The following is an 11,320-nucleotide window of genomic DNA, read 5'->3' as shown; positions in this document are numbered from 1 at the left end:
CGAGTGAACTTGCTGGTCCTGCTGTTTGATTAAGTTGAAGCCCGACTCTCAGTTCATAATTCAGGTAGACGAGCACAATAAATTTAGATTTAAGCAACAGAATGAATCCGTATTATCTGGAACCACCTGGTTTCCTGGATATAACCTGCTCTTATTTATTAATAAGACATTAATAATACTATGTTTGTAAAAAATATCCTGGGCTACTCTCTCACATACACATACAGTATAAAGGCATCATGAATAAGCATCTATAGACTTGTTTGCTGATAGTAAACTTACATCTCTATTACACCGCAGAAATATTCATGAAAAGTTGCCATAGTTACTGTCGCACTACTGAACTTGGCTTTCTGCAGTCAAGGTAAACAAACTCTCATTTGTAAATAGTGAGTGACTGGAAGGAGTGAACATTACACTTTTGGAATATGATAAAGTATAATCATATCCCAATCTAGCCATTATCTATGATCTGTGATAACTAAAACTAACAATAATGCACAATATAGGAAAAACTAGAGCTCCAAACATTTTGTACAGTCTATAGAGGCTTGGGCATAAAAAGAAAACGGTATGTTCACTCTTACATAATACAGACTGTACGGGGGGGTTTCACTTACGAAAACAGATCTATATACAAGTTGTTTCTGGCCATGCTTGCTATGTTAAAAACGTGTTTTAAGAAACTGGTGAAAATATAAAAGGTTGTGGTTATCTGTACATCTGAGAAACATGACTCACAACAATCACTTACACACACATACAGTACACACACACACACACTGTGACTAACACTAATACTCAAAAATACAGGAAAAAAAACAGGAAACTGTTTTTTAAAGATGAGAGAAACCTGATTCATTTAAATAGGATGAATGTTAGGACAAGGTGTCTTAACTGTAATCATCTGGTAGTCATGGTTGTTTCTGTTGTTCTTCAGTGATGTCTTACCAGGATGTGATGATGTCCTGCCTTCATTCTTAACTAATTTTTTTGGCCCGCCTGGTTTGTGTCCTTTAAAGATTCAACTTTGCTCTTCTTGGCGAGGATTTCTCCACCTCATTTTCAGGTTTTTCTTTTCTGACCGGAACCAGTTTTTCTGAAGTAGAAGTACTATGGGGGTTGTGCATTCATGTATCCGTCTTCCTGACTTTATGATATTTGTTTTCCTCTGCGATCAACTGGCTGTGGTTCCCGGATCCTTCTAAAGTCAGTCCGTCACGAGCTGTCTGTGTGCCCCCCCATAATGTTCACAGTACTTTCATCTTTTAGCACACGGAGCAGGTCTTGGAGCCCGACCCTCCACCGGTGTTGTTTGCAGGACCTGTTGGACAAATACACATTAAACAAAAGACTCAATATATTTGCAAATTAGGAACATTTTGCAGGGAAGATTAAATGTTTTTTTGTCGCAGCTAATTTCTACATACAAAAACACTAAAATGTTCACTTTTTAGTCTCAGTGGTTTAGGATATTGGAACCAATTTCTGTACTTTTACCTCCCCCTGCTGGTTCTTTAGCAGCCTTCTCTTCCTCTATAGCTTTGAGTTTAGCCTCGTACTCTTCTTTTTTAGCATTCCACTCCTTCCTGTTGTTCAAGATGCCGTCCAGCATCGGCTGGATTTGAGGGTGGAAACGAGAAAACTCCTGGCAAGATCAGAAGCAAAGAAAGATGAAAATAGAATAGGTCAGTTGAGGGAGGGTTGGACGTGCCTGATGATGTTTCGGTGAAAATACGTGAGCTTTACATGAAGTGGTAGCTTTGATGTTTAGGACAAACTATGTGCATCTTGCACATAAATAGTAATATAAATCAGGAAACTCAAAAGCACAATAAAGACTGTTATCATTTGGGGGAAATGAAGTGTGTCGCGCAGTGTTGAGTCAAAACGCTGTATTCAACATTACCTTGTAGACAAACGTGCAGACGAAGTCAATGAAACCACACTGTAGCTTTGGAAGATCTGCTGCCTTGTTCCTGTCCATCATGGGCTGGTGGGAGGGACAGCAAAGTTTTTCAGACGATGAAATCAATGCTACTGACTGTCTACTTTTTCATTTCACATGAACCTGGAAGTCATCTGCAGTCCATCTGACTAAGTCTTATTTTTGGTATTTCTAACCAGTGGTTGAACTGTACTATACCCAAGTACACATTTGAGGGATTTTTCTTTTACTTGACAATTTCCATTTTATGCTACTTCATACTTCAACTCCACCACATCTCAAAGGCAAATGTTTTTTTTTTACTCCACTACATTTTTCTGTTAGCTTTATTTAATTTTAAGATGACAGTTTCTTACACCATTTCTGTCGAGTGAAAACCATGTATCTCCACTTTTGTTGATGTTAAATGTGAATGTTTCTAATAAATTGAAGGATTAGACATCCCTTTATGAGTTTAGAAAAATTATCCTACTCTTTAAGCTGAATAAACTATTTCAAAACATTTTTAGATTTGCTGGAGTATGCATTGTTTTTCTGAGCTTGTTGACTTTTTACAGATACATGGTTCTTACAGAACAGAAATAAGAGAGTAAAAGATCATCTCACAGAATATGATGCATTACTGTAGATTAAACGAACAAACAGTATATAAAATAGCTACTGTGAAACTTATTTCACAGTAGCTATTTTATAGCCTTAAATAACTACAGTACTAAAATGCAAAGTAATAAAACCCTAATATTAATCCAAAAACATCTTACATGATAGCAAAACACTGACAGGGAGCATTTTCTGTGTACTTTTACTTTTGATACTTTAAGTACATTTTGCTCACAACACTTTCATACCTTAACTTGTAGTGGAGTGTTTTGACAGAATGGTATTAGTACTCTTACTTAAGTAAAGACCCTGAGCACTTTTTCCAGCAATGATTCAAACTTTCCTTACGTCATGCTTTTTTTTTTCTCCTGACAGGTTGCAGGGTACTTCACTTTCCCTCTGGTGAATTTCTGCTCAGGAACTCAGTGGTCTTGATGCCTAAATTGCCATTTATCTGGCTGCTGACTGCTTTTAAAGGGCTACAAATTGATCATGTTCTGCCTTTACAAATTTTGAAGAGATTTATAATCAGCTTAGTTTTTTTTACAGCCCTTGCTGCTGGACATGTCAATGAGGTGATAGGCCAAGATAGGCTACATTAGCAGCAAGTAAGCAGTAATCATAAGTTGAATAAATGTTTACATTAAGTAAATAAACAGGGAAAAAAAAGGCTCTCTTTTCCATAAATTTCCTATTTTCCATATAAATGTGACATGTTTTATGTGATTACAACTAGCAGTGACAGCCTGCAGATACATATTTTTGACATGTGCATATTTTTACACATACACATCAGTCTCATAATTTGTAAACTCACAATGGGCTGTTGTTCCAGTACTGTCCTCTCTAGGTCACCCTGCTCCCAAAACTCTGCCGCCACAGACAAGGCAACCTGAAATACACACACAAACACACGCACAGTTATATTTCAGAGAAGCTGCTCTAAAATATTACATAAAAGCTAATGTATTGCTAGATTCTGAGGGCTGTTGTCATTGTTTTTACTCATTTATCAAATCACTTATCAACGTCATCTGTATTCACACATTAAGCCCTTGAATTATTACTTTTTGTGCTCCTCACCTTGCTCTGTACTTCCCAAGGCTTTGTGATAGCAGACAAGTCACATGCGGTCATCATCATAGCCCTGAAATGAAAAAAATATTTAGAGGATTGGGGAGACATAAGAGAACAGAGAACTTTGTGCATGCTTTTTGTACTCACATGAGAATCTCCTTTCTGGTTGTTTCTAGAGACATGAAGTCGACCCACTTCTTCTCGTCCTCGTATGTGTGTGAAAGGTCCACAATCTTTTGGAACATGGTCCTTTTCCTGTCAAGGCATTAGGAGAGGAACCATTTTACTATTTATCTCTGTTTCATGTATTTTTAGGGTACAGAGAAGAGAGAGCAAAATAAAAGAAGGGAACAGGTAAATAAAATACTGTGCTGACTTGAAATAAAGAGCCAGGTCGGTGGCGATGATGGCGATGTCCATGAGATGAATCACGTGATCTATCTGTCGCCTGTGAAGATTCTGGTAGATATTTAGTGACTGTAGAGGAGATGAGCAGAGAGAGGTGGGAATCAGTCATAATTAGTGACCGGATTTTGAGAAAAGGAAGAAATTTCAGTAATGTACACAATGTTGGGTCTTATTTCCCACCTCCTCAGCCAAGAGGAACTTTCCAAACTCTAGATGGTGGCGTTCCAAAATGGAGGAGCCGTGTAACTTAGCCAGGGGGTTACCAGATCTGTTGGAGTAAATGAAAGTTCTCAGATATCAGCAGGGTTACACATGAGATTGACATTATTAGTATGAGTAAGTATTGATGAGGCATCAGAAGAGACAAGGTGACTTTAGAGGCTTTTTAAAGGCTTGTTTTGACACATTGACTTAAAATCAGTCACGCTTCATGTCCAAATAGAATATAATGAACTTTTAAAGACTCCAAGCTTTCCTGAGCTACAGCATATTGACAAACAATCCAATAACGTGCTTCCCTAGTGCAGACCGTTTTGAATCAGTATGACCTTTCAGCTAGATTGTAACACAAAAAAGATCCAACTTTGACTATAATAAAATGTGGCATGAGGTTAATTACGAAGAAAAACTATCTCAAGTAAGTCTTTACTAGCTGATGGACATGTATTAAAATGAATGGAAGCTAAAGGTACAAAAAAAAAAAAAAAACATTATGACACTGATGTGTAACAAGCACAAGACCATTAAAACTGCTCATTGATGGAAAAAGTGACCTTTCAATATTTATACATTCAGGGAGTCAGAATGTATGCATATAATGATAAACGTAATATTTAGCATTAACGTAGCACAGGAGAGATACAACAGTTTATTTGGTGCACATCTCTGAAAGGGACAAATTTTTCTATACACCATATCCTGTTGCAAAGTTTCTGAGTTTTTGTTTTTTGGTTTTTTTTGTAGTAAGAGATGAAAAAGTTCCTGAAAACACTTACTTGACCTGGTACAAGTTGTTTGTTCCTCTGTGATCAATATCATGGAGGAATCCTGCAGTTATCATGGCCATTACCTCCAAGTCAGTGTAGTATCGCTTCAGCAACCCTGTCTGAGCCCACAGAGACAAACACAAAGTGGTCCAAACAAAGAAAAAGCACAAAATCCATAACTTGTTAGACTGAAACAACGGACAAAATGTTATTACTGTCTTGTGCTTTTAAAGCTTGTATTGATTGTAAATTGAGGCGACTAAAATGCACACAATTATACCGTTAATAGCGTAAACATGGTCTGTCCCACATTGAAGCCGTGACGCCAGTTGTGGTAGGTGATTTTTCTGTAGCCTTTACTGACTGAGTACATGAAACGAACCAGCACCTGAGAAGAGAGCAGAGAATTCAGACATCTGATATCCTGTAGTTCTGGAGCTTTTAAATTCAAGACAGAGCAGGCTGGTTGTTCACAGAAAGATTAAAAAAAAAACTTGTTTGTGTGTCTGTGTGTGTGTGCGACCACATTACCTCCTGAGGGACTTGGAACTTCTTGACCACTCCGACTTCGTAGTACATCTGGATCCCGCACCTCACCAGCTCCATCTCTGTGCAGTTGAAATCCGAAAAGCGGAACTCATAGATCTCAAACTTCTTAATCAGCGGAGGCAAGTCTTTTTTCTGAGAGGGAAAAGAAAGCCCAGTAAAGATAAAATAAACAGCACAATCAAGACACCGACAGCTCTGACAAAATACTTTCTCATAACCCTCGTGTCACATTAAACTTGCCTTCAAGTCCATGCTCTTTAAGGACAATTTAAATGTGTTGGACACCTAATAATAATATTTTTGTGTTACCAGGATGCTTAGCAGCTCATCCTCTTCACAATCTCTGGGTTCACGGTCATAGAGCTCTCTGGTGTTCTGGGAGAAATGAGAAAACATTGTGATTGTACGCGTGAACTGAGCAAACAGCGGTAGTACCGATATGGTTAGAGGTCCCACACATTTACCATAGTCATATTTTGCCTTAAGTCAACCAGGTGAGTCCCACTGAGGTTAGGATACTTGGATGTATAACTCAGTATTCCAGTGTTTATAATCAATTAACAGGTGGAAAAAAGTACAGTTAAGCAGCACTGACCAGGATATTCTGGATCTCATCATCTCGACATTTGACATGGTAGAGCACCATGTCCTGAGCAATATCTTTGCGGTTCTCAATTTTGTTCATCTTGTCGTAAGTGTCCGTATTCAGAGCTGACCATCCCAGGAACTGAGTCAAAGCCTGATAAAAACAAGATCAGGATCAACATCACAGGTACACAATTTACTAGATATACAGTATCAGGAGGGGATGTCCGCACAAAATTACACGGGTCGACCTTTCTTTACCAAGCCAAAATATGTCATGAGTATATCAACTATTCCATGCATAAAAAAAGCATTCAACGATGGGACAATTAGTTGTCATTCAGGAGAGATAAATCTCACCTCCATGAGCTGTTCATCCTGATCATCAAAAGGCTTTCCATCTTTTCTGTTGTAAAACGTAGCCACACCAACTATCTCTTCCCTTTTGTTGACGATGGGCAGCGAGAGAACGTTTTTTATGGTCCAACCGCTGCTGTCCAGCGGCTCCGACTGCAACATAAAAAACAAAAAGGAAACATATCTCATGCTGCGTGGGCCTTTATGAGATCCTTAGGCTGGTTTTCCTTTTCCAGTCAGTTGTGTTGTTTGAAATGTCTTTACCTGAAATTGGAACATCTCCTCAGCAGTTGCATTCATAATGTTACAAATCTAAGGAGCAGAAAAAAGAACAGACGGATCAATTTGGAAGAAGTGCAGGAACATTAATTTGGTCCGAAGTGATTCAACAGATTGTAGCAATCAATTAAGAAACTCACAAAACCGCTCTCAGCGACGTAAGTAGGTAGGCCACTACTCAAAGCCCAGTGATCTGGAGTTGGATTGCTGTGTGATAAACAAGCAAATAGACAAGTACAGTGTAAGGAGATGTGACCCCAGACAGTGTCCGACCTGTTATTGGGCTACTGATGATCAGCTCGGATTTAAACCGTTTTTAAAATCAGTAAAAATAAGCGTAAATATAAAAAAATTATTTTGCAAAGTAAATAACTGAAGCTGATTCATTAGTATTTTGTTGTAATGTTAATCAATTACAATGCCTTGAATAAATAAGTAAATATTTACACTAAGGCAAGCTTGAAAATGAAAAAGTATTTACTTACGGTATTACTTTAATGTCTTCTTTTCCATGTAATATATAATCAATCACTTTGTAGAAAATTACCTCCTGGAAGAAGAAAAAGAAAAAAAAGAGATGAGAGAGACAAAAAGTTTAGTACAGTTTATATACACTCATCATGGACATTAGAGTATTGAATTATCATATTGGGCTTTCAACTATTTCTTTGAACTGCAAGAAAATTGTACAAAATAAAACTTTGATAGAAAAAAATAATAATTTTGAATATATTTAGAATTTTCTGAAATCAACACAGGGAGCAGAGCAGAGTGCTGATCATAGCATAAAATAAAAGAAGGTACCCTGCCATCAGGAGTTACAGGGCCAGAGTAGGGTGCCTGCTCTCCCATCAACACTGGCCAAATGTCAAAGAACTCCTGGAAGGACACAGACACAAAAAGGTTGAGAAAAAGTGACTTCATGGTAATAAATGTAACAAAATGGGGTTTATTACAGGCAAAAGCACAAGGAGACAAAATACCTTTTCCTTTGTCATGTCTAGTAAACCAACAGAGTAGCGGTCACAGTTGAGGTAGGCTCGGACTGTGTACAAGGCTTTGTGAAACTGTCGCTCGATGTCTGTCAGCTCTTCAAACACCTTGTTGGCAGACCACAGCAGCAGCTAGGAAACATACAATGAAGTAGTCATGTTATTTCTGTATATATATATATATATATATATATATATATATCATACATAATTTATGAAAAGCTTTGATTAAACTGTGTGCAGCAGGTTAAAGCCCGTACCTGTCCTTTACGTGTCTCACAGCTGTGGAGGTAACTCAGGTGGTAGATCTTCAAGTTCAAAGTGGCAATTTTCAGATACTTTAAAAAAAGCTGGATGGACAAACAGGAAAGAAAAAGTATAATAAGTCACAACAAAACTTCTGATAGGATAACATAATCACACAATATGTGTTTAGGTGTTTTGATAAAGGATACAATAGATTTACTTCATGCTTCATTCAATCTATTTTACTCTTCATTGTGTTTCTGTGTCCATAAACGTGCTTGTTTTTCATGTCTAATAAATGTCTAATAAAATGCTATCATTTTAGCCATATATGAATATATTTATACACAAATTGCATGTCTCACGTAAAGCTTTATGTGTGCAGTCTTTTCTATAAGCTGCTATAGAAAATAGCTTGACTTCTACTGGTTTTCAGATAGTATACAGGACATTACTCAAAGTGTTACATCATTAACAGGCTGTGGGTCAAAGTCCATTCACCTCTGGCTTATTTCCATTTGGAAGGGGAGTTTATCCCTAATTGGGATGACATCATCATATAGGATGGATTAATGACCTGACGTATATTGAACATACTTAGGTCCAACCTCTTAAAGGCTTTATTGACCTATCAGTTTGCTTGAAGGGAACTCCCTCCCAGCTGTAGTGATGCACTTACATGTCAGTTGTCTTTTACAGTTATTATCACAATGGCTGTAAAGGAAACATCCAAAAAATATCCACAGTCTAAATCCAACTGTCTTTAACGTTGAGTCAAAAGCAGAAACAGATTCTTTGCAATGGTTTATGTTTCCGAAATTTGACTTCATTTTGAGGCCGTCACGCTGCTCTGCTCTGAGTTTATATGTGTGTTTGTGCATGGGTACTTGTACGGTTGTACTCACATCTTCATCCTCAGCAGTGAAATGTGGTCCCGTGGTCTTGTTTAGAGCCATGACCACTGCCACCAAATCTTTGCCGTTGAGGATGGGTGTAGCCAGAACGTTCTTGGTCTCGTACTCGGTGAGTTCATCGACAAATGAGCTGAAGTACTGGTTCTAAAAAAGGCAGAGAGTATGCTTTTAAGACCCTTAAAATATATTTGCAAACATACATGTGCACACCTATAACACATTAATAATGTTACATTGTAAATGCGTTCATTACTGTCACCGTACACATGAAAATAAACTTGTTCTTTTTTAAGTATTAAAAAAAATTGTATCAAAAAAGCTGAATCCAAAAGTAAATTCATTTTTAGTACAATATACAGTTAATCTACTCCACTATGATATTATGTTGTAGATTCAAATCTTTAATTGGTATATTGCAGCGCGTTGCCTCAGTCAAGGGTGAATTCTTTATTTTTAGAGGTCAACGGTGCGTCACATGTCTGATAAAAAAAAAAGAAGCCATTTAGTTGTGTAGTTATGCAGGCCTCTACATTATGTAACATCTGGACCAAACCCACAATCACCACAGTAACAGTAAATCCCACAGCCATATTATTAACCAGCTGTTTGTTAATTAAGATGATTTCAAAATAAAAGCAGTGTTCATTTCAAATGGACACAATGTGTATTCAGCTGAATAAGTTAAAAAAAAAAAACATGATAGAAATTTGCATTCCAGGTTTATGCAGACGGTATCAAAGTAAAGTAAACTAGTTTTCATCTGTTTTAGATTCCTGCTGACTAAATACCAGAGGCGTCTAATCCACTGCTAGAGCAGAGGCTGATGCGATCTGAAAATAAATGGATTATGTCTGACAAGGGGATTTACACCCTCACTTGGTCAAGTATAGGTATGAGTGACTAACTCCTCTTTTACGTGTCTACAACCAACAGGCTTTGCTCATGATATGTAAGCATGTTATAATTTATAAAAGTAAATGGAGTCATTCAAGCCACGCCCTTGACTTTTAATGTTTTTTCTTCATATGCAGCAGAGTAGATACTAACCCTGCTCAAACTATGTTTTAAACCTTGGCTTAAAATATTTTCACAGAGAATACAGTGCTTCTACACCTGCATATCCCATAAATTAGTTTCTCAATTTGCATCTATTGTATTCCAACAGCTACTAGTGTATTTTATGATGAGGGGGGAAAGTGTTGCTCGTTTCCACAAGGTGTATCTTTGTGAGCATTTAGTTCGATGTCAAAAGTGTTTGCAGACTTTCCTATCAAAATCTTATTTGAAGGATTGCTCCTTCCTTCATTTTATATGAAATAAAAACCCTTATATTTTGTCTTTGGAGCCACGTTGCCTTCTTCATATGTGATCTATCAGTGCTTGTTCATTGGTGACGTGTTATTTTAAGCACCGACCTATATCTATTTTCTTGCACTTCAGCCTGCAGATTTTTTTAAAAACACACTGGTCATCCTGAGTTTTGTTCGTCATTTATATTTAATTATCTAAATTATTTAGAATCAATAATTAAGAAGAAATACATTGAATTTTTAGTTAAGGCCACTATGTATGGTTTAAAAATTGAAGACCATGGTGTCACCTGGTGGTAATACCATGAATTGCACTGTGCTGGAAAGCAATGTAGATACTCAGCTCGAGCTTCTTCATCCTAAACTTGGGAGTACCGTTCTTGTGTGCATGCTTTTACTCTAACTAACCAACTAACTAACTTTTACCTCTGTGACATTTTTCACATTCAGAGTCTTCTTGGTCAGGGCCACGTTGCCGACTATTCCCAAGTCCAGCGGGTAGACGATCTCAGAGTCTGGTGGCACCACACAGTCTTCCAGCTCTGCATCTGTGCTGACGTTGAAGAGCCGTGTGGCGAGCTCTCCGATGCCATTCCTCTGCCGGTACATGAACAAGCTGCAGCGGTCAGCGCTGATGAGGGCGGTGATCCTCTTCAGGATCTTGAAGACCACCTTTTCCATATTGATGTTCTCTTGCATGTCTTTGATCAGGTCATACATGATTTGGCTTTCTTCAACCTTGAAAAAGAGACGAAAAGAACAATATTTTTTTTTATTTTAGACCGTAACCTAGCTGAGATTAATTTAATTATGCATCTAAGCATGTAAGATGCTCAACCATGAAAAGGTTTTGTCAAAAGTATCAATATTTTACCACAATAAACAGGTAATTAAAAAAAAAAAGATTTACCTGACTGAGCTCCTCAAACTGGCCAAAGTCAATCTGTTTCTCTGGGAGTCCTGACACCTTCGATATGGAGGAGGCATTCATCTTCTTGGCAAAGTACTGTTTAGCAAATGCAGGGTTCCCTTGAAGGAACTTTTCCACATCTTCCTTTTGCACGCCCAT

At 37.7% G+C, this 11,320-nt stretch overlaps 1 protein-coding gene across 3 annotated transcripts; it reads right to left on the bottom strand.

The window, feature by feature from the left end:
• Positions 1-1,268: 1,268 nt before the first annotated feature.
• pde6b (phosphodiesterase 6B, cGMP-specific, rod, beta) lies at positions 1,269-11,320 on the bottom strand. 3 transcript variants are annotated; one of them, XM_069159642.1, is made up of 23 exons: positions 11,162-11,320; positions 10,678-10,989; positions 8,933-9,085; positions 8,042-8,131; positions 7,773-7,913; positions 7,594-7,668; positions 7,275-7,339; positions 6,930-6,996; positions 6,775-6,822; positions 6,514-6,663; positions 6,164-6,307; positions 5,878-5,943; positions 5,551-5,700; positions 5,300-5,407; positions 5,029-5,138; positions 4,214-4,301; positions 4,002-4,102; positions 3,773-3,880; positions 3,632-3,695; positions 3,366-3,440; positions 1,910-1,993; positions 1,495-1,648; positions 1,269-1,324 (listed from the first exon to the last, which is right to left on the bottom strand). In XM_069159642.1, exons 1-23 carry the CDS (start codon positions 11,318-11,320, stop codon positions 1,269-1,271), a joined length of 2,568 nt encoding a protein of 855 aa, XP_069015743.1. The 3 variants fall into 3 exon arrangements, with proteins under 3 accessions (XP_069015743.1, XP_069015751.1, XP_069015759.1); XM_069159650.1 differs by having other exon boundaries at positions 1,501-1,648; XM_069159658.1 differs by having other exon boundaries at positions 1,269-1,304; positions 1,535-1,648.

Source organism: Embiotoca jacksoni, unplaced genomic scaffold (genome assembly GCF_022577435.1).
Source record: "Embiotoca jacksoni isolate LCO1_2020_lvr unplaced genomic scaffold, fEmbJac1.0.p SCAF_10, whole genome shotgun sequence".
In the NCBI taxonomy this organism is placed as follows: Eukaryota; Metazoa; Chordata; class Actinopteri; family Embiotocidae; genus Embiotoca; species Embiotoca jacksoni.
This window is presented reverse-complemented; position numbering and strand designations above follow the sequence as displayed.